Source organism: Salvelinus namaycush, chromosome 16 (genome assembly GCF_016432855.1).
Source record: "Salvelinus namaycush isolate Seneca chromosome 16, SaNama_1.0, whole genome shotgun sequence".
Classification (NCBI taxonomy): domain Eukaryota; kingdom Metazoa; phylum Chordata; class Actinopteri; order Salmoniformes; family Salmonidae; genus Salvelinus; species Salvelinus namaycush.
In genome coordinates, this window is record NC_052322.1 from 33833894 (window position 1) to 33857452 (window position 23559).

Consider the following 23559-nt stretch of genomic DNA (forward strand, 5'->3'; position numbering starts at 1 on the left):
CCTCCCCCTAGACACTTAATCTAGATCTGAACGCTTTCGCTAAGTAAACAAAAACTGCATCACTTTACAGAAACAGGAGATCGGCTCGTGCCCTATTGGCATTTCTGGCTCAGACAAGGCTAGAAGTACCCTCCGATAGCCAGGGGGTTACCGTGGTTTCCTGCAGAGGAGAAACATGGACCTGATGGCTCCACCACCTGGCTACAAATGGCAGTGACAGGCAAGGATTCCAGAGCAGGAAAATAGAATGAATCCTCACTTTGTTTATAAAGCAGCTCAGATTGCAATATGTCAACTATTTCACCTAATAAAAGGAGTCACATCAATGTATATAATTCAAATCTTTTAATTTCATTTTATCTTGTTCTTACTTCCCTCCAAGTTAAATAAGGAACCATAGTGTTCTAAAAGTCAACATACAGTATAAACATGAATTCAAAATGTAAAATAACAAATGCACATAAGGAACTGTGCCTTTCACAACCAACAGTACCGTATCAAGTGAAACAGCATCATGATAAAGGTAATAGAATCACAAAATGTATTTATACTGTAATATTATTACTCCACGTAGGATGAGAGAACAATGGGTTAACTCAACCAATAAAGGATCAACTTAATATAAAATATTATATTGAGCTGTTACCTCAATGTGACACAGCACAATATCCTGTGGTGGAGTAAATGAAGTCTAATTGCTGAATTGAATCTTAAAATTATTTGGCATCTGACCATAGAAGCACATAATGCCCACTGCCTGAGAGCTGCCTGAGAGATACTGAGCAGGTACAAGTTGACTCTAACTATTGATACAGGATAAGATATAGTTGTTTAATCCTAAAGGTTATAAATAGGACTGAGGGTAAGGTAATCTGATTCTAGATCTGTGATTAGGGGCAACTTCTACCTTCACCAAGAGACCCAGCAGTCTCTTTTTGGATGAGGTGATCAGTGCTGGGTGTACCGGTCCTGTTTGTCTTTCCTCTCTGATCCCCTCTGTGGCTCTCAGCTGACATGCCAGCACACACTTATTTCTTCTTCTTTCTCTGAGGCCCTTTCAGAGAGAGAGAACGAGAGTAGAGAGTAGTTAATGAACAACACACTGACACACCAAAGGTAACCTCCTCTTCTGACAACCTGACAAAGCAAATTCAGAGGCCTCGTGGTACTCTAGGACAGAAACCCTGCTACATTGAGATGGTGGGGGCATCCAAACAGTGTGGTTATTTTCCTGTCATACAGTCAGAGAGCTGTCCCACCTGCAGATACTGCAGTGCTCTTCCAGATCTTGTGGTTGAGTTTCTCCCCCAGCAGGTAGAGGGGGGCCATGGTGATGGACGACACCCCCAGGAATATCACCAGGCCCATAGGACTCAGACGCTCCATGATGGGGTACACCCAGATACCAGCCACATGGTGCACCCACAGAACCCTGAGAGAGGGAGGGGGGGAGGGGTTATAGGAAGATGTCCAAATGTTGTTAAAGTATCATAACATTCAGTCAAGAAGTGGAGGAGTAAGAGGCGGCCTCGAAGAAACAGAGCCACAACAACTTAACAATGTGATTGCTAGAACCTTACTTACCATCCCAGATAAAGAACAGCTAAGACGGACAGACCTAGAAGGCCTCTCATCTTGCTGCCATATCTATGAGGCTGAATATACATCTGCAACAGCGCCAATGGCAGGGTGACAGTATGCTGTAAGCAGAGGGAAAAGACATGACTGAAATAAAGATTGACAGAAACCAACCCTATCATCATAGCCCCACGTGTAACAGATGTGTAATAGTTCATTGCATGTGTTGATGCATTGTGGCCACATAAACAAGGGTATGTCATGTTAGTGTTAGGCAAGAACTTAAAAACATGCACCACCTGGAATAGATTGAGAAACAATAGGATAGACTGGAGGAATAGAGGAAGAGGTCAGGCCATTATGTACTCAGCAATGCCTGCTTGTGAAACATCTACAGCAAGTGTCTGTTAGACTTTTGTAAATCAAATCAAATTGTATTGGTCACATACACATGGTTAGCAGATGTTAATTTGAGTGTAGCGAAATGCTTGTGCTTCTAGTTCCGACCGTGCAGTAATATCTAACAATTTCACAACAACTCCCACGTGTAAAGGAATGAATAAGAATATGTACATATAAATATATGGATGAGCGTTGGCCATGCGGCATAGGCAAGGTGCAGTAGATGGTATAGAATACAGTATATACGTATGAGGTGAGTAATGTAGGGTATGTAAACATTATATAAAGTGGCATTGTTTAAAGTGACAAGTGATACATTTATTACATCCAATTTTTAATTATTAAAGTGGCTAGAGATTTGAGTCAGTATGTTGGCAGCAGCTACTCAATGTTAGTGACGGCTGTTTAACAGTCTGATGGCCTTGAGATAGATACTGAAAAACAACTTCTCGGTCCAAGCTTTGATGCACCTGTACTGACCTCACCTTCTGGATGATAGCGGGGTGAACAGACAGTGGCTCGGGTGGTTGTTGTCATTGATGACCTTTTTGGCCTTCCCATGGCATCGGGTGCTGTAGGTGTCCTGGAGGGCAGGTAGTTTTCCCCCGGTGAAGCGTTGTGCAGACCTCACTACCCTCTGGAGAGCCTTACAGTTGTGGACAGAGCAGTTGCCGTACCAGGTGGTGATACAGCCCGACAGGATGCTCTCGATTGTGCATCTGTAAAAGTTTGTGTGTTTTCGGTGACAAGACAAATTTCTTCAGCCTCCTGAGGTTGAAGAGGCGCTGTTGCGCCTTCTTCACCACGCTGTCTGTGTGGGTGGACCATTTCACTTTGTCAGTGATGTGTACGCCGAGGAACTTAAAACTTTCCACCTTCTCCACTACTGTCCCGTCGATGTGGATAAGGGGGTGCTCCCTCTGCTGTTTCCTGAAGTCCATGATCATCTCCTTTGTTTTGTTGACGTTGAGTGTGAGGTTGTTTTTCTGACACCACACTCCGAGGGCCCTCACCTCCTCCCTGTAGGCTGTCTCATCGTTGTTGGTAATCAAGCCTACCACTGTAGTGTCGTCTGCAAACTTGATGATTGAGTTGGAGGCGTGCATGGCCACGCAGTCATGGGTGAACAGGAAGTACAGGAGGGGGCTGAGAACGCACCCTTGTGGGGCCCCAGTGTTGAGGATCAGCGGGGTGGCGATGTTGTTTCCTACCCTCACCACCTGGGGGTGGCCCGTCAGAAAGTCCAGGACCCAGTTGCACAGGGCTGGGTCGAGACCCAGGGTCTCGATCTTAATGATGAGTTTGCAGGGTACTATGGTGTTAAATGCTGAGCTGTAATCGATGAACAGCATTCTTACATAGGTATTCCTCTTGTCCAGATAGATTAGGGCAGTGTGATTGCGTCGTCTGTGAACCTATTGGGGCGATAAGCAAATTGGAGTGGGTCTAGGGTGTCAGGTAGGGTGGAGGTGATATGATCCTTGACTAGTCTCTCAAAGCCCTTCATGATGATGGAAGTGAGTGTTCCGGGGCGATAGTCGTTTAGCTCAGTTACCTTAGCTCTCTTGGGAACAGGAACAATGGTGGCCCTCTTGAAGCATGTGGGAACAGCAGACTGGGATAGGGATTGATTGAATATGTCCGTAAACACACCAGCCAGGTGGTCTGCGCATGCTATGAGGACGCGGCTAGGGATACCGTCTGGGCTGGCAGCCTTGCGAGGGTTAACACGTTTAAATGTTTTACTCACGTTGACTGTGGTGAAGGAGAGCCCGCAGGTTTTGGTAATGGGCCGTGTCAGTGGCACTGTATTGTCTTCAAAGCGAGCAAAGAAGTTGTTTAGTTTGTCGGGGAGCAAGACGTCAGTGTCCGCGACGGGGCTGGTTTTCCTTTTGTAATCCGTGATTGACTGTAGACCCTGCCACATACATCTCGTGTCTGAGCCGTTGAATTGCGACTCTACTTTGTCTCTATACTGATGCTTAGCTTGTTTGATTGCCTTGCAGAGGGAATAGATACACTGTTTGTATTCGGTCATGTTTCCGGTCACCTTGCCATGATTAAAAGCAATGGTTCGGGCTTTCAGTTTTGCGCGAATGCTGCCATCAATCCACGGTTTCTGGTTGGGGAAGGTTTTAATAGTCGCTGTGGGTACAACATCACTGATGCACTTGATAATAAACTCGCTCACCGAATCAGCGTATACATCAAAAATGTTTGTCTGAGGCTATCCGGAACATATCCCAATCCACGTGATCGAAGCAATCTTGAAGGGTGGACCAGCGTTGAACAGACCTGAGCCCAGGCGTTTCCTGATTTAGTTTCTGTCTATATGCTGGGAACAACAAAATGGAGTCGTGGTCAGATATGCCGAAAGGAGAGCGAGGGAGGGCTTTGTATGCGTTGCGGAAGTTAGAGTAACAATGATCCAGAATGCTGCCAGCCCGGGTCGCGCATTCGATATGCTGATAAAATTTAGGGAACCTTGTTTTCAGATTAGCTTTGTTAAAATACCCAGCTACAATAATGCAGCCTCAGGATATGTGGTTTCTAGTTTACATAGAGTCCAATGAAGTGCTTTCAGGGCCGTCGAGGTGTCTGCTTGGGGGGGATATACACGGCTGTGATTATAATCGAAGATAATTCTCTTGGTAGATAATGCGGTCAGCAACGAATCGCCCTTGCTGTCTCTGCCTGGCCGGTTCCCCTCTCTCCACTGGGATTCTCTGCCTCTAACCCTATTACAGGGGCTGAGTCACTGGCTTACTGGTGCTCTTCCATGCCGTCCCTAGGAGAGGTGCGTCACTTGAGTGGGTTGAGTCACTGACGGGGTCTTCCTATCTGGGTTGGCGCCCCCCCTTGGGTTGTGCCGTGGCGGAGATCTTTGTGGGCTATACTCGGACTTGTCTCAGGATGGTAAGTTGGTGGTTGAAGTTATCCCTCTAGTGGTGTGGGGGCTGTGCTTTGGCAAAGTGGGTGGGGTTATATCCTTCCTGTTTGGCCCTGTCCGGGGGTGTCATCGGCCACAGTGTCTCCTGACCCCTCCTGTCTCAGCCTACAGTATTTATGCTGCAGTAGTTTATGTGTCGGGGGGCTAGGGTCAGTTTATTATATCTGGAGTACTTCTCCTGTCTTATCCGGTGTCCTGTGTGAATTTAAGTATGCTCTCTCTAATTCTCTCTTTCTCTCTTTCTTTCTCTCTCTCGGAGGACCTGAGCCCTAGGACCATGCCTCAGGACTACCTGGCATGATGACTCCTTGCTGTCCCAAGTCCACCTTGTCGTGCTGTTGCTCCAGTTTCAACTGTTCTGCCTGCGGCTATGGAACCCTGACCTGTTCACCGGACGTGCTACCTGTCCCAGACCTGCTGTTTTCAACTCTCTAGAGGCAGCAGGAGCGGTAGAGATACTCTTAATGATCGGCTATGAAAAGCCAACTGACATTTACTCCTGAGGTGCTGACTTGCTGCACCCTCGACAACTACTGTGATTATTATTATTTGACCATGCTGGTCATTTATGAACATTTGAACATCTTGGCCATGTTCTGTTATAATCTCCACCCGGCACAGCCAGAAGAGGACTGGCCACCCCTCATAGTCTGGTTCTTCTCTAGGTTTCTTCCTAGGTTTTGGCCTTTCTAGGGAGTTTTTCCTAGCCACCGTGCTTCTACACCTGCATTGCTTGCTGTTTGGGGTTTTAGGCTGGGTTTCTGTACAGCACTTTGAGATATCAGCTGATGTAAGAAGGGCTATATAAATAAATTTGATTTGATTGTAAGGAATTCTAGGTCAGGTGAACAAAAGGACTTGAGTTCCTGTATGTTGTTATGATCACATCACGACTCTATAATCATAAGATTATGATTATGATTACCCCTGCCCTTCTTCTTACCAGAGAGATGTTTGTTTCTGTCGGAGCGATGCGTGAAGAAACCGGGTGGCTGTACTGACTCTGATAACGTATCCCGAGTGAGCCATGTTTCCGAGAAACAGAGAGTGTTACAATCTCTGATGTCTCTCTGGAAGGCAACCCTTGCTCGAATTTCGTCTACCTTGTTGTCAAGAGACTGAACATTGGCGAGTAGTATACTCTGGAGCGGTGAGCGATGTGCCCGTCCACGAAGCCTGACCAGAAGACCGCTCCGTCTGTTCCTTCTGCGGCGCCGTTGTTTTGGGTCGCCTACTGGGATCCGATCCATTGTCCTGGGTGGTGGTCCAAACAGAGGATCTGCTTCGGGAAAGTCGTATTCCTGGTCGTAATGTTGGTAAGTTGACATTGCTCTTATATCCAATAGTTCTTCCTGACTGTATGTGATAAGACTTAAGATTTCCTGGGGTAACAGTGCAAGATATAATACATAAAAAAAAGTAAATACTGCATAGTTTCCTAAGAATGCAAAGCGAGGCGACCAACTCTGTCGGTGCCATCCTGTACAGCTCGCAATGTGTTAAAACCAGTTCTGACAAGGTATTCTACTGTTAAAATTGTAAAACTGACCAGGTGTGTACAGTACAGGTGCAGTGGAGACAGAGGCCACAGAGTGAGAGGTGTGGCCATTGTGCTGACAGATTACTAATGTAGTCTTGATGGCTCAGTTGGTTGGAAAACACTGGCAACACCACATTGTTGTGTGACTGGCTACATTAATTAATGTGAAATGCAACCATAATTGAAAGATCAGAGACACTGTTCAAAGCATGTGAATCTGACCATAACCCTATTCAGAAACCTCTACCCTTGAATTACTAGGACATGACTTCTTCAAAGATCCATGTGATACAAAGCCACACTGACCTGCACAACCAATTGGATACAGCCCCATATTTAACAGAATACATTGGGATCACAGTCAGTACAAAGTCCACCATGTGCAGTACGTGCACATGATTGTGACACTTACCATAGCATGGTTCAACCAGATAGGAATAATGTCATCAAGAAACTTTGGAAACACCAGCTCTCTGTTGTAGTGATATATTGACCAGAAGGACAAGAACACAAACTGGGGATTAGAAATGAAGAGAAAATTGGTTATTTTGTCCAAATACATGTTTTCAGTAATACCAGTTTAGATGTACTGTTGATTATACACGTCATAAATGTAGTCAAATGTGCACACACACACAAAATATAAATATAGACATTAAAGGCACTTACTGTCCCAATAGGAAAAGCCCAAATAGTGAAAATGGTGTCTCTTAATTTCACTAAGAGGAGAGGTACACCACACCTCAAATTTTTGGATGGCAATATCAGGTGGATAATGTCAATCAAAACAACGAGTCCGAAGAACACTGTCTGCAGAACCTTGGGGAAAATCATGCAGAAATGGTTAGACTACCATTACTTAGGACACCGCCTCTAGCAATATGGCTATATATCACAGCAATGCAATTATATAATTGTCTCACTTGGCTCGAAGCCACAGCAAGGTAAAACATTATGTAGGGTAATACAATAACGCGGATGTGTAAACTATTTCTAACATTTTCTAACATAACATAGCCACCAACCACACTCACCAGATTGAGGAAAGTCAGATATTTCCAGCGGCCTCCGTATGTTTTAGCTCCTGGGTGGCCCTGTGTGATTTTCAATGAGCAATTCGCCGATAAGGTAAAGACATACCATGAAAATATTACTACATGAATGAGGAGATATGATCCCCATGACATGGTCGTAGCCATTTTGACAGCTTTTGAGCTTCCGCACAGATAGAACAATGAGACAGATATTTCACCGGATGTATAAATGTGAAGCATCCGGTTGCCGTTTCTACTCTCTACCATATAATGACGAGAGGAAGCCCAGTGGCCGTTTGTTTGTTTTTAACTCGTGTCCTTCCTCTACCCTCAACCTCTCCCATATATTTATGATGTCCATCCAGTTTAATTTCTATTTGCCATATCTTTCAAACTGTGCTCTTTCAAATAAGTTCTTAACCTATATACGTTTTACGGGCACAGTATGTTTGAAATTATTTATCTTGCTGTTATTAGTTGCTATTAGTCCCAACCTTCAGCTCCATTCAAGCCCTCCCATCTGTCTCTTAACAACATCCATATTGGATGTCTAGTTGCCATATATTTTACACTGTGCTGTGACGTTTCTCAAAAGTTCTGAGCCTTTCCATTGTAAATAAACATTTTTGCAAAAAGTATTATTATATTGTTGATCGATTGACTATGACTTTTCAGATCGCCAAGTAGTGCTATCTGCAGGGTTAGCTCCAGGTAAATATTGCAATTATTCAGTCATTCCTGGACCTGTGACCAAAAACAAGCTACATATGGACAGTACCAAAACAAATGATCTAATGATTCTGCCTCTTCGCAGCAAAATCTGCTGCGCTGGGAAGGTTGTATCCCCCATATAAATAACATTTTGTTGGTTGCGAGAATTCTGTATAATAGTTTAAATTGAAAAATGCAACATTTTGAATCTGGGTCGTTTTGCGTCTCAGTTCATAAACCATGTGCCATGGAATCGGTACGTCAAAAATCTCTTCCCAACCATTTTGCAATTTATAAATATATGTTTTAGTTAGCTGCATGTATGACACCCGTCGTTTTTATGATATAATTTACGAAGATTATACTTTTTTTTTTTTTATCAATAAATAATGTTTTTTTTATCAGTTAGTATATCGGAGTTTAACCACAATATTTGTTGTATTATTTGTTCTGTCTTTTCTGGTGGATTACATTGAAATTACAAGCAACTTTCTATGGCTTGTTTAAAAAAAATAGTGATATTTAAGAGATTATCTCTTTTTCAAATAACTCAAAGTGAGAGGTTGTAATTTGAATAATGGGGAAAAGGCCTTTCTTGAACATAGGGTGAGACATTCTTACTAATTTGCTAGAGAACCAGTTTGGATTTAAGTATAACTTTTGTATGACTGAAGCCTTTAGTGGGAGGTCGAATTCAATTCATTATATAAATAGGTCCGTTTCATTTTGTCTGGCTTGCCTTTCCAAATAAAATGGAATCTTTTTTTCTCATAAAATGTTTAAAACTGTTCGCTAGGTGTAGGTAAGACCATGAACAAATAGGTAAACTGGGATATGACTAAATAGGGTGATTTCAGGGTGATTTTTCCACAAATAGAAAGTTATTTACCTTTCCATGGTAGCAAGATCTTATCTATTTTTGCAAACTTTCTATAAAAATTTATTGGAGTGAAATCATGTATTTCTTTCAGGATATGTATACCGAGTATATCCACATCACCATCAGACCATTTTATTGGTAAACTACATGGAAAGTAAAAGTAGTATTTTTTTGTGATCCAATACATAATATAGTAGAATTATCATAATTTGGTTGTAATCCAGAGAGGTTATAAAAATGATCTAGATCCTCCATGAGGCTGTGGAGGGATCCAAGTTGTAGATTTAAAAGAAAACATTCATCATCAGTGTACAATGACACCTTGGTTTTTAGCACTGTATTTCTAATCCCTTGATATTATTGTTGGATCTGAAATGAATAGCTAACATTTCGATGGCCATAATAAATAGATATGCCAATAGTGGGCAACCTTGTTTCACTCCTCTTGACAGTTAAAAACTTTCTGAGATGTAGCCATTATTTACCTAGGGTTACTATAGGGTTACTATACATAATTTTAACCCATTTTATAAGTGATTCTCCAAAATTGAAATGTTCCAGGCATTTATATATAAACTCCAGTCGTACTTTATCAAAAGGCTTTTCAAAGTCTTATCTCCAATGTATCATCCCTGTAAAAAACCTGTCTGATTAGAATGAATAATGTTCGACAATACCTTTTTAATTCTATACGCTATACATTTTACAAGCATTTTTGCATCACAACACAACTGTAAGGAGGCTCCAATTTTTTTAATGGACTGGATCTTTATATTTCCCACTTGTATCCTGTTTCAGTAATAATGAAATCAGACCTTGTTTAGTGTCTGATAATCTACCATTTGCATATGAGTGATTAAAACATGCTAATAACGTCCTCTGAGTATATCAAAAAAGGTTTGGTATACCTCAACTGGTATACCATCCAGCCCTGGAGTTTTCCCGGACTTAAAGGCTTTAATTCCTCTGTAATTTCACCTTCGCATGAGTCATTCTGTATGGCTGTTAATTTTACATTATTAATAGAAAACAAATCCGTACAATTAGCTTTGGTTAGAGGAGATGAAGGAGACTGAAACGAAAACATATGCTTAAAGTACTTTGCTTCCTCTTTAAAAATATAATTTGGCGAATCATAGGTTACTCAGTAATTTGTAACAAGTTTCAGTAAATTATTTTTAGAAGTATTTCTATGTTGAATATTAAAACATAATTTACTGCATTTTCCCCCATATTCCATCCAGTTTGCTTTATTCTAATATATTACACTTGATCTTTGTTGAATAAGTTCCCCCATTTCTTTTTGTTTTCCCTCCAACTTATTTTGAGCCTCTATGGTACAGTTTTTATTGCTGTCTATCTGTTCTGTTAGAGTCGCCCCCTAGACCTTCTATTTCCTTTGTTAGTACTGACTCCTTTGACCTAAATTGCTTTTGTTTTAGAGATGAGTAGCCTACTCAATTGCATGGCCTCTAAAGGCACATTTAAAAGTGGCACATTTAAAAGTGTCCCATACAATAAGCGGATTTGCTGTACATATGTTATGTCGGAAAAAATCTGTTATAAATTCCTCTGTCCTAGTTAAAAAACAAGTTATCATCCAATAGACTTTGATTACATTTCCAATATCCTCGCCCACGTGGAAATTCAGCAAGAGTAATGTATATGCCAATTATCTGATGGTCCGACCGCATTCTATCCCCTATCAACACTTTTTTCACTTTTGGTGCCAACAAGAATGATATAAGAAAGAAGTCAAGACTAAGAGATTGATTGATCGTCCGCTATGTATATCTCAGTAGGTCAGGTTATTTAAGCCTCCATATATCTACTAGTTCCAATATATCCATAACATTCATGATTTTCTTAAGAGCATGAGGGTGATAGTTTGTAGTGTGATTTCCTTTACAGTCCATTAAGGTATTTAAAACAGTATTATAATCTCCCACCATAATAATAGAGTATTGTATTGCTTGCAGGATTGATTATGTATTATATATATTTTCAAATAAGCGATGATCATCATTATTTGGTCCGTAAAGGTTAATGAGCCATATCTGTTTATGGTCCAATAACATATTTAAAATCATCTACCTTGCAGATCTGTTTGGACAATTTGCACATTCAGATCAAAATGACTGTTAATTAATATCATCACCCCTTTTGAGTTTCTTTACCCATGGGAGAAGTACATTTCACCCCCCCCCCCCCCCCCCCCCCCAGTCCATTTTCCACTCACCTTCATCTAAAATTGTAGAATGAGTTTCCTGTAAACAACATATATTATATTTCTTCTCTTTGAGCCAGGTAAATATTGTTCTTCTTTTCTTATTATCTGCTAAGCCATTACAATTATAACTAGCTTTTTTTTTTTTTACCCACTATGATTAATATGTTCTCATTGGAAACGACAGGCTGTGGTCTATATTGGGTTAGTTATACAAATCTTTGGAATCCGTGTAGCAGTGTGCAGCAAAGAACCTAAACGTACATCAATAACACAACCTAGAGGCCGGGTGCAGTACTCCTCAACTGTCAGAAAGATCCAATGTAACGATTTTAACCGCCAGAGACAAAAACAATACTAACTAACAACCGTAAGCGCACGGTACAGTTCACATTATGACTAATATTACATCGCGTGCAACAGCACAAATAGAATGTTGCAATGTCCTCAGGGTGCGTAACTTGCTCATCATCATTTCTACAGCATCGTCGGCTACGGGGTATGGTGTCAAATCCAATGCAAAAATTAAACGAGCACTAGATGGCGCACGCGAGTAAAATTAAACATCATTGCGCAAGCAAACAGTCGAGAGAAGAAAGTTGGTCGACAAAGCAGAGGTCAGGACAGGTCCCAGAAGTATACATGCCCGCCGAGAGCGCAGATTAAATTTGAGAGTTTGCAAGTGTGACATTGAGCGAGCAGAACATCATTGCCACAGCTCAAAAATAGACATTTCTTAAACAGTACATATAGAACTGTAAGCAAAGAAACGTGATTCAAACGTCTAAAACTTTATATGAAAGCATAAAATTGTCTACCAGCAATAGTAACTTATCATTGTAAAGTTTTCTCTCTCAATTTCTCAAATTGTTCTCTCAAGTCTTGGCAGTTTTGGGGTTGGACCTCGGCTGATGGGGGCGGGCTTAAAGGCGGGTGCGTGTCTAGAAATCTTCGATTGGTCACTTTCACTGGAGTGTAGGACGAACTAACAAGTTCCTATCATTGGCAAGTCCTGTGATGTGATTGGCTATTATGAGCCTTCTGTTTGTGATGCACTGCAGAGCGATTTGATTGAGTTGATTGGTGCGTTGCAAAAAGCGGGCAGAACACAAGAGTGAGAGAAAAAAACAAAGAACACAGTAGAGGCCTGGGTGCAGGTCTTGTGTATAATGATGCTTCAGACAGACATGTGTGGGGAAGTGGATGCTGAGTTTGAATCAAGCAGTGTGTCTAGCAGTTGGTGAAAATGGATGTCCTGAATGGACATTTACATTTACATTTTAGTCATTTAGCAGACGCTCTTATCCAGAGCGACTTACAGTAGAGTGCATACATTTTATTACATTTTTACATTTCATTACATTTTTACATACTGAGACAAAGATATCCCTACCGGCCAAACCCTCCCTAACCCGGACGACGCTATGCCAATTGTGCGTCGCCCCATGGACAACAGTAGTGTCGAAAACTGTAACAAAAAAGTCTGTCAAAGTGACCAGGAGTGGTCTTATTTTCAACTCATTGTATTTCTGAAGAACAGAGGAAGATTGCAGTGGACCTCAAAAGAATCCAGACAGCAGAAGTTTCGTCCTTTGAACTTCGGAGTAGAGCACCTGTCAAAGGAGTCATCGCAGGGGTTCAATTTGAATACCTGAAGATAATTCCTGGTGTGGTTGCTGCCCGGCATCTGACCCACCGGGTGAATGGAGAAAAATAAGAAAGTCTGTCCATCCTGTTGTTTTTTGATATAGAGCACAGGTGTCAAACTCATTCCACGGGGGGCCAAGTGTCTGCGGGTTTTCGCTCCTCCCTTGTACTTGATTGATGAATTAACATCACTAATTAGTTAGGAACTCCCCACACCTGGTTGTCTAGGGCTTTATTGAAAGGAAAAACCAAAAACCTGCAGACACTAGGCCCTCCGTGGAATGAGTTTGACACCCCTGATATAGAGCATCTACCTACGCATGAGAAGCTTGGTTATGTCAGATGGTGGTGGTGGGGATCATGATCCCGAGTTCCTGGAGTTCCCTGTAAAGGTGAAGGAGATTGGGGTGGCAAAAGTTAGAGCAACCATTCGAATCTCCTATAGAAAGGGAATTAAAATAATTGAGAAAACAAGTGATGCTAGTGACAATATGGTAGTGGATGCACCACAGCGTGTAGTAAATGTTCCCTGCCAGTCAAAAGATACCCTGTGTGTTAAGGTGGATTTTGTGGCATTCATTGCCACAGTTATAAACTATAAGTCTAAAATAAATCTAAGAAACTGGACATTATTGTGGCTGCGGCAGAGAAGTTTTTGGGACTTAAGGATTTTACATCTGAAGACTTGCAAGGGGTACTGGCGCCGGAAGACGGCCCACCCTCCCAGGCTCCCCTTGAGCATGTGTAGGGATCAGATATGGTCGTTTTTTTGGTAGTTTGTTTCAGTTTTTTTGAGGGGGGATGCTGTTTCCATCCCACACAGTAGGTGGCGGGATGCACATTCAATTGGGCAATCGCCAATATACCATAGAAGAGCTGTCTTTTTAGCTAGCTAGTAGGTTTGAGCAGTAAGCGCCAAACAACTTGGGAAACCCAGCAGCTTGATAACCAAATAAATTCTAATAGGTATACTATACGTTGAGTTCAGTGGAATCTACTTGCTAAAGTCAGTTATAGCTTATTACTTGTTAGCCAGAAATGTGTGTCTGTAAAAGCAGACAGTCAGCTCTAGCAAACACCATAAAACAAGTCCACTAATTACAGGCAGGAGCCAATGCTTAGGTTAAGCCCAAGGACACACACAGCACATGGGGAATGTTGAATTACATGAAGACACAAAGGGAAGAATCTGCTACAGTTCATTCAGTACATAACCAGTCTCAAATAATAGAATATTAACTGACCTATGATAAACTCAGGTTAACATATCAGCTTTATTCGCCAAATACATTTGCATGTACAGGAATGACTGAAATGGTGCTGCCACAATAAACAATATACAGACAGACGATAAACAACATTTACAGACCAAAAAATATATAGATGCAGAATCTCCACAGATTCACATACAGTATGTACACTGTGAGCGCTATAAGCTACATTATAAATGATGCATGTAAGAGATGTGCAGACAGTGCAAAGAGCCATGTGCAGTTCTGGGATGATAGTGCAGTGAATAGTCTGTGGATGAATAGCGCAGAGTACAAAGTCCATGGATGACAGGATCATCGTAGACCAGGTTGCCGGCTGGATGAGGGCCATGGCACAAGGGGAAGAAACTGTTCAGGTGGTGTGAGGTTTTGGTCGTGATTGACCTGAACCGTTTGCCAGAGGGGACGGAAGGGGTTGGCAATGATCTTTCCTGCACGCTTCCTTGCCCTGGAGTCGTGCAGGACCTCGAAGGAGGGCAGGTGGCAGCCAATGACCCTCTCAGCAGACCGGACAATCCGTTGCAGTGATGGAGGAGCTGAGGATGGACTCGTTGATGGTTGTTTACAACTGCACTGAGGAAAACAGATTTGTTTTATAGTAATTGTCTGATTGGGAACTACAATTGTCTTTCAATTACAGAATCTCAAATTATTTCAATTTATCTTAGGAAGTTTTATTTAAAACTGTCAGTAATACAGGAGTCAAATCGCAGGGAGTCTCATCAGATCAGATGATATCAGCAAGCCAGAGCCACTACAGACACCCTGGTTCGAATCCAGGCTGTATCACAACCGGCCGTGATTGGGAGTCCCATAGGGCGGCACACAATTGGCCCAGCGTCGTCCGGGTTTGGCCAGTGTAGGCCGTCATTGTAAATAAGAATTTGTTCTTAACTGACTTGCCTGGTTAAATAAAGGTTCAATTAAATAAATAAATAAATAACCTTCAATCTGTGGAAAGAGCACAAGTAGAACAAAATATGTAAGTGTGACCACAGAAGGCTGCCGAGGGGAGAACAGCTCAAAATAATGGCTGGAACGGAGCAAATGGATTGGCATCAAACACCTGGAAACCATGTGTTTGATGTATTTGATACTACTCCACTCATTCCGCTCGTCATTACCACCAGCACGTTATCCTCAATTAAGGTACAGCACCACCAACCTCCTGTGCTGCAAACAGAATACATTTCCACCTAAAACAATGACATGAGCTCTGTCCCAATGAATCTCTGCTCAACTCCTCACTACTCACATCCTTCTCAAAACCCATTGGAGGAAGTCTGAGGCGAGGAACCTTGGGTCGTCTCCTCCAATGGGGTTGAAGATGTCTTGATCACCCTCTGGCAGACAGAGGTAGCGTTGGAAGGTGTCCCACGCATTGTTTGTGGCCACGTCACCTCCCCCAGAAACAGTGAAGATCTCCAGGTTCTTAGTGGGGCATCAGCATAATCTATCGAGAGTGCAGAACAATACAGGATATGGAATTAGATTTAGTATGGAGTCGAAGTCCCAACTTAAAATCCTTGTACAAGGATAGACATAGGTAAAAAGGTAAACAAAAGTAGGGCACTGGAGTTTGAGCAAGGTAGAGCGATACATACACTACATGACCAAAAAGGTGTGGACACCTACTTGTCTAACATCTCATTCCAAACTCATGGGCATTAATATGGAGTCAGGCCCCCCTTTGCTGCTATAACAGCTAACATCTTCTGGGAAGGCTTTCCACTAACATTGCTGCGGGGACTTGCTTCCATTCAGCCACAAGAGCATTAGTGAGGTCAGGCACTAATTTTGGGCGATTAGGCCTGGCTTGCAGTCAGCATTCCAATTCATCCCAAAGGTGTTCAATGTGGTTGAGGTCAGGACTCTGTGTCAAGTCAAGTTCTTCCACACTAATCTCAAACCATTAATGTATGGACCTCGCTTTGTGCACTGGGGTATTGTCATGTTGAAACAGTAAAGGGCCTTCCCCAAACTGTTGCCACAAAGTTGGAAGCACAGAATCGTATAGAATGTCATTGTATGCTATAGCTTTAAGATTTCCCTTCAAATCAAATAAAATTGTATTTCTCACATGCACCAAATACAACAGGTGTAGACCTTACCGTGAAATGCTTACTTACAAGTCCTTAACCAACAACGAAGTTTAAGAAAAAAAAGGAGTTAAGAAAATATTTACAAAATAAACTAAAGGAAAACATATATATTTTCATAAATACGAAATAAAAAGTAACAAAATAAAATAAAAGTACCCCCGAGTCAATGTGCGGGGGTACAGGTTAGTCGAGGTAATTGCAAATAGTCCAGGGAGCAATTTTATTAACTGTTCAGCAGTAGAAGCTGTTAAGAAACCTTTTGGACCTAGACTTGGCGCTCCGGTACCGCACTGGAACTAAGGGGCCTAGCGCGAACCATGAAAACAGCCCCAGACCATTATTCCTCCTACACCATATTTTACAGTTGGCACTATGCATTCGGGCAGGTAGCATTCTCCTGGCATCCACCAAACCCAGATTCGTCTGTTGAACTGCCAGATTGTGAAGTGTGATTCATCACTCCAGAGAACGTGTTTCTACTGCTCCAGAGTCCAATGATGGCGAGCTTTACACCACTCCAGTCAACGGTTGGCATTGTGCATGGTGATCTTAGGCTTGTGTACGGCTGCTTGGCCATGGAAACCCAATTCACGAAGCTCCCGACGAACAGTACTTGTGCTGACGTTGCTTCCAGAGGCAGTCTGGAACTCAGTAGTGAGTGTTGCAACCGAGGAATTTTTACGCGCTTCAGCTCTCGGCGGTCCCATTCTGTAAGCTTGTGTGGCCTACCAATTCGCAGCTGAGACATAGTTTTTTGGGGGGCAGGGGTATATCAGCTTTAATATTGCAGATGTATTGTGGCTTCCATCAATGTAATTGTCTGGATTATTTCCAATCCCGCATAAATTTTATTTCGTAAATATGTATATACAGTGTCTTCGGAAAGTATTCAGACCCCTTGACTTTTTCCATATTTTGTAAGGTTACAGCCTTATTCTAAAATGTATTAAACTGTTGTTTTTCTCATCAATCTACACACAATATCCCATAATGACAAAGCAAAAACAGGTCTTTAGACATGTTTGCAAATGTACTCAAAATAAAAAACTGAAATATAATTTCAATAAGTATTCAGACCCTTTACTCAGTACTTTGTTGAAGCACCTTTGGCAGTGATTACAGCCTCGCGTCTTCTTGGGTATGACGCTAAAAGCTTGGCACACCTGTATTTGAGTATTTTCTCCCATTGTTCTCTGCAGATACTCTCAAGCTCTGTCAGGTTGGATAGGGAGCGTTGCTGCACAGCTATTTTCAGGTCTCTGCAGAGATGTTGGATCGGGTTCAAGTCCGGGCTCTGGCTGGGCCACTCAAGGACATTCAGAGACTTGTCCCGAAGCCACCCATGCGTTGTCTTGGCTGAGTACTTAGGGTCGTTGTTCTGTTGGAAGGTGAACCTTCACCCCAGTCTGAGGTCCTGAGTGTTCTGGAGCAGGTTTTCATCAAGGATCTTTGTACTTTGCTCCGTTCATCTTTCCCTCGATCCGGACTAGTCTCCCAGTCCGTGCCGCTAAAAAACATCCCCACAGCATGATGCTGCCACCACCATGCTTCACCGTAGGGATGTTGGCAGGTTTCCTCCAGACATGATGCTTGGCATCCTGTCTCAGAGCTCTACAGACAATTCCTTCGACCTCATGGCTTGGTTTTAGCTCTGACATACACTGTCAACTGTGGGACCTTATATAGACAGATGTGTGGCTTTCGAAATCATGTCCAATCAATTGAATTTACCACAGGTGGATTCCAATCAAGTTGTAGAAGTTGTAGAAACATATCAAGGATGATCAATGGAAACATGCACCTGAGCTCAATTTTGACTCTCATACTGTTGCAAAGGGTCTGAATACTTATGTAAATAAGGTATTTTTATTTGTTATTTTTAATACATTTGCAAAAATGTCTAAAAACCTGTTTTTGCCTTGTCATTATGGGGTATTGTGTGTAGATTGCTGAGGAAATTGTTTTATGTAATCCATTTTAGTATAAGGCTGTAACGTAACAAAATCTGGAAAAAGTCAAAGGGTCTAAATACTTTCCCGAAGGCACTATATATATTTTCCTTTATTATTTTCCCGTAACCCTACCACCCCTCCCTTAATTGCACGAAACTAATGGACAACAACACTTCGCCTACTACATGCTATATACATTTTACGGACACAGTATATTTTACAATAGTTATCTTATTATTTTTAGTCCCACCCTTCAGCTCCATTCAACCCCTCCCATCCATCTCTGCATGCCATCCAGTTTTGCCATATATTTTTCACCTGTGCTGTGATGTTTAACAAATGTTCTGAACCTTTCTATTCTCATCGTTCCAACAGATTATAAATTAAAGATAACAATTTTTGCTAAGAGTACTCAGCGCTTGTGTGGCCTACCACTTCGCTGCTGAGCCGTTGTCGCTACAAGACGTTTGCACTTCACAATAACAACACTTACAGTTGACCGGGGCAGCTCTAGCAGGGACGAAATTTGACGAACTGACTTGGAAAGGTGGCATCCTATGACGGTGCCACGTTGAAAGTCACTGAGATCTTCAGTAAGACCATTCTCTTGTCTATGGAGATTTCATGGCTGTGTGCTCAATTTTATTCACCTGTCAGCAACGTCTGTGGCTGAAACAGCCAGTCACAAATTTGAAGGGGTGTCCACATACACTATATATACAAAAGTATGTGCTGAGTTGTGTAAGGCATAAGATGAGTTGGTGACTCACTGATCCAAACTTGGCGTCTTCTGCCTTGTTGGTGTAGTGGTCCAAAGACAAAGAAGAAGCCTGACTCCACCTGGTAAAATGTTTTCTCTCTACACACACTGATCTGTCTCCCGAGAACAACTGGAATGAGAGAAAGGAAAATAAGATATTTGATACAATGACTATGAGGTTCAAGTGCAGATTGTCAGCTTTAATATGAGGGTATTTTCCTCCATATCAACACTTTTTGTACTACTACGATTATGATATTTGTGCATCTAACTTTCTCACTCATTATTCACAATTCATTCAGGACTATCCGTAATCATGGTAGCATCCACATTAATGGTACAATGCTCTTAGTTAAACCAGGAACGGTATAGAAAACTAAACCACCTTGGCTTTGGTTAAACCACATGGTTAACATTAGTTAGTTAGCTTCCTAGCTAGCTGACGTTAAAGGAAACTTACACCCAAAAACAAAATGTTGGTATTTGTTTCATTAGTCCACTGTTGTCATAGTCCCAAAAATGTTTTGGTTGTCAGCAATCACATTTTCAAGATATGTAACTTTCAAAATACAGAAATCAACCCCGTATGATACATTTTGCGTCACATATACAAAATGCCCCATATACTACCCACCACTGCAACCTGTACGCTCTTGATGGCTGGCACTCGCTTCATACTCGTCGCCAAACCCACTGGCTCCAGGTCATCTACAAGACCCTGCTAGGTAAAGTCCCGCCTTATCTCTGCTCGCTGGTCACCATAGCAGAACACACCCGTAGCACGCGTTCCAGCAGGTATATCTCACTTGTCACCCCCAAAGCAAATTCCTCCTTTGGCCGCCTCTCCTTCCAGTTCTCTGCTGCCATTGACTGGAACGAACGACAAAAACCTCTGAAACTGGAAACACTTATCTCCCGCACTAGCTTTAAGCACCAGCTGTCAGAGCAGCTCACAGATCACTGCACCTGTACATAGCCCATCTATAAATAGCCCCAACAACTACCTCTTCCACTACTGTATTTATTTATTTTGCTCCTTTGCACCCCAGTATTTCTACTTTGCACACTCATCTTCTGCACATCCACCATTCCAGTGTTAAATTGCTATATTGTAATTACTTCGCCACCATGGCCTATTTATTGCCTTACCTCCCTTATCCTACCTCATTTGCACACACTGTATATAGACTTTTTCTACTGTATTATTGACTGTATGTTTGTTTATTCCATGTGTAACTATGTGTTGTTGTATGTGTCGAACTGCTTTGCTTTATCTTGGCCAGGTCGCAGTTGTAAATGAGAACCTGTTCTCAGCTAGCCTACCTGGTTAAATAAAGGTGAAATAAAATAAAATAAAAAAACATGATGCAAATAGCAGCATCACTTTCATTTTAATTTTTTTATATACCTTTATTTAACTAGGCAAGTCAGTTAAGAACAAATTCTTATTTAGAATAACGGCCTACCCTGCCCAAACCGTCCCCTAACCCGGACGACACTGGGCCAATTCAAATCAAATCGAACAGGTGTAGATCTTACAGTGAAATGCTTACTTACAAGCCCTTTACCAACAATGCAGTTAAGAAAAAATAAGTGTTAAGTAAAAAAATACATATGTAATTTTAAAAAATCTATAATTAAAGAGCAGCAGTAAACAGTAGCAGTAACAGTAGCAAGGCTATATACAGGGGGTACCAGTTCAGAGTCAATGTGCGGGGGCACAGGTTAGTCGATGTAATATGTACATGTAGGAAGAGTTAAAGTGACTATGCATAGATAATAAACAGAGAACTGTTCAGGAGTCTTATGGCTTGGGAGTAGAAGCTGTTAAGAAGCCTTTCGGACCTAGACTTGGTGCTCGGGTACCGCTGCCGTGCGGTAGCAGAGAGAACAGTCTATGACTAGGGTGGCTGGAGTCTTTGGTAATTTTTAAGGCCTTCCTCTGACACCGCCTGGTATAGAGGACCTGGATGGCAGGAAGCTTGGCCCCATTGATGTACTGGGCCGTACGCACTACCATCTGTAGTGGCTTGCGGTCAGCAGCCAAGCAGTTGCCATAACAGGCAGTGATGCAACCAGTCAGGATGCTCTTGATGGTGCAGCTGTATAACCTTTTGAGGATCTGAGGACACATGCCAAATCTTTTCAGTCTCCTGAGAGGGAATAGGCATTGTCGTGCCCTCTTCACGACTGTCTTGGTGTGTTTGGAACATGATAGTTTGTTGGTGAAGTGGACATCAAGGAACTTGAAGCTCTCAACCTGCTCCACTACAGCCCCTTCGATGAGAATGGGGGTGTCCTCAGTCTTCCTTTTCCTGTAGTCCACAATCATCTCCTTTGTCTTGATCACGTTGAGGGAGAGGTTGTTATCCTGGCACCACATTGCCAGGTCTCTGACCTCCTCCCTATAGGCTGTCTCATCGTTGTCGGTGATCAGGCCTACCACTGCTGTATCGTCGGCAAACTTAATGATGGTGTTGGAGTCGTGCTTGGCCATGCAGTCATGAGTGAACCGGTACTGAGCACTCACCCCTGAGGGGCCCCTGTGTTGAAGATCAGCGTGGCAGAGGCCAACATTGAAAAAAGGACAGATCTCAGGCTGGTGTCTCACCTCAGACTTGTTTGTCATGAGAGTTCCTGCCATTAGTCTAGGCTACAGACAATATAGAAGCAACATTAGCAAATACTCAATTATCCTTTCTAAGCTTCTCATTTATTATTTTAAAAAGCATGAAGACCAGTAGAATAGGTGATGTCCTTCCTGCCTCCGGAAGGACAGAAGCCTGGGATGGATACAAGGGGGCCTGGGGTAGATTACCAGGGGCAGGGGCCGAACGTGAGGCAGGAGGGAGCGCTGGAGGTACCTGTATGTTCAAGGGTTCATACATAATACATACAGAGAATACATAAGTGACAGCTACAGTACTAAGCATTCCCAGCACCATGAGAACAAATCTACAGCCAAGCCGCAGCATGAATGGTAAGTGACAGCTACTAGATTTAGTTATGTAGCTATAAGACAAAGAATGCATAGGCCTATATGACAAGATACAGGAAGGGAGTGTCATCATGGAAGGGTTTTCATCTTTGCAAAAGTACACACTGCATTTATGGAAAGCATGCATATAAAGTTGTGTAGCATTCAATGCATGTCATATCTACATGGGCAAATAGTAAGATTAACACAATGCATATCTTCCATTATTGTAAAGTATTCATGCATGCAGAACGTCAAGGGGATTGAATAGCCTACCTAACATTGCAACAACACGTTGCAGAAGCATATCTATGTCTAGATTGAAATGCAAGGCAAATATCACGGTTTTCACACCGTTAAACTAGCTAACATAATACATGTATTAGCTAATACTAGATTTATTGTACCATATACTGGAAAATTGTGCCATATACTGGAACCGAAAATAAACTACTGTACGCTAACACTACTGTACGCTAACGTTACTGTACTGTACTTTAGCCTGCATCGCGTGCACATGCTTTCAAAACGTTATCACAACTGCCCAAACGTTTTATACCATACAACAAAGCACGATTTTAAGCGATAGTACGCATTAAAATAGTTACGATTGTAAAAATATTATTTAAAAATGCAGCCAAGTTGTGGCTGATTCTAACGTTAGTTAGGTAACGTTACCGATGACAAAACCAATGCTACGTACATCATAGGTAGATGACACCAGAGATCGCACCGTATAATAATGTTCACAATTCAATTTTACATTCTTACAACTTCACAGATGTAGCAATAACATTACAATGGATTTCATGCAGCTTATAAAATATACTTACGCTGTAACTCTCTCTTCGTGTGATGTAAACAACAATGATCCGATCAGGGGAAAGCGTCATGCCCGCCGCTAGTTTTTTGAAAATTCTGGTTGGGGCAGGGTCTAAAGTCAAAGGACAAATATGATTGGACCACATGTCAAACAGGAGATGGTGGTTGGATACAATTATTTGCGACTGTCTCGTATTCCCATTGGTGACTTTTCGCTAGTTGAGACAATTTGACAAGCTGAGGCAACGTTAACATATGTTTCCCATGCCAATAAAACCCCGTGAATTGAATTGACTAGCTAGACATCGGATTGGCTGACAGTGTTGTCAGTCATTTCACTGTTGCGCTAATCGAGACAGAGAAGAATGCGCTCCAAAAGGCGCATAGGCTCAAAAGAAGCGCAATGAGCATATTCACTATTTATTATTGTTGGGTCAGTGCCACCTGAAACTTTGTTTTTGGACAATAATTTCCTCCTCCAGGTTAGATGGACTTCAAATTGCACAATTTGTGTTTTCCCTTTTCATAGGCCTAGATTAGATGGTTGCAGACATGGTCGTTTTTATTTATCTGTTTGTCAGCATCAGCCGTAGCCTGTTGGCCTATACTACCCTGCATTTTTTGTCAAATTAAAAATAGGATTCTGCTAATGTCTCCAGACAAAGTCTGGTGGAATTGTTTGAAATGTGTTTATAAACACAAAAGG

At 42.1% G+C, this 23559-nt stretch overlaps 1 protein-coding gene and 1 long non-coding RNA gene across 2 annotated transcripts; both read right to left on the reverse strand.

Moving 5' to 3' along the window:
- Positions 1-330: 330 nt before the first annotated feature.
- Positions 331-7731, reverse strand: LOC120061340 (androgen-dependent TFPI-regulating protein-like). The gene is made up of 6 exons (XM_039011088.1): positions 7505-7731; positions 7140-7289; positions 6883-6984; positions 1585-1700; positions 1260-1432; positions 331-1054 (listed from the first exon to the last, which is right to left on the reverse strand). The coding sequence occupies exons 1-6, from the start codon at positions 7667-7669 to the stop codon at positions 1029-1031; spliced, it is 732 nt and encodes a 243-aa protein (XP_038867016.1). The 5' UTR covers positions 7670-7731; the 3' UTR covers positions 331-1028.
- Positions 7732-14230: 6499 nt separating this feature from the next.
- LOC120061345 lies at positions 14231-22949 on the reverse strand. The gene is made up of 4 exons (XR_005478320.1): positions 22865-22949; positions 19065-19184; positions 15496-15693; positions 14231-14813 (listed from the first exon to the last, which is right to left on the reverse strand). It is a non-coding gene; the product is annotated as an uncharacterized LOC120061345 (long non-coding RNA).
- Between the last annotated feature and the right edge of the window lie 610 nt (positions 22950-23559).

Excerpts from the sequence above, each read along its gene's own strand:
- LOC120061340 (XM_039011088.1), bottom strand. The coding sequence starts at position 7,669 with ATGGCTACGACCATGTCATGGGGATCATATCTCCTCATTCATGTAGTA. Across the intron at positions 7,290-7,504 it reads ATCTGACTTTCCTCAATCTG|GTTCTGCAGACAGTGTTCTT; the intron begins GTGAGTGTGGTT and ends ATTTTCCCCAAG. Across the intron at positions 1,701-6,882 it reads TCTGGTTGAACCATGCTATG|CATACTGTCACCCTGCCATT; the intron begins GTAAGTGTCACA and ends CTCTGCTTACAG.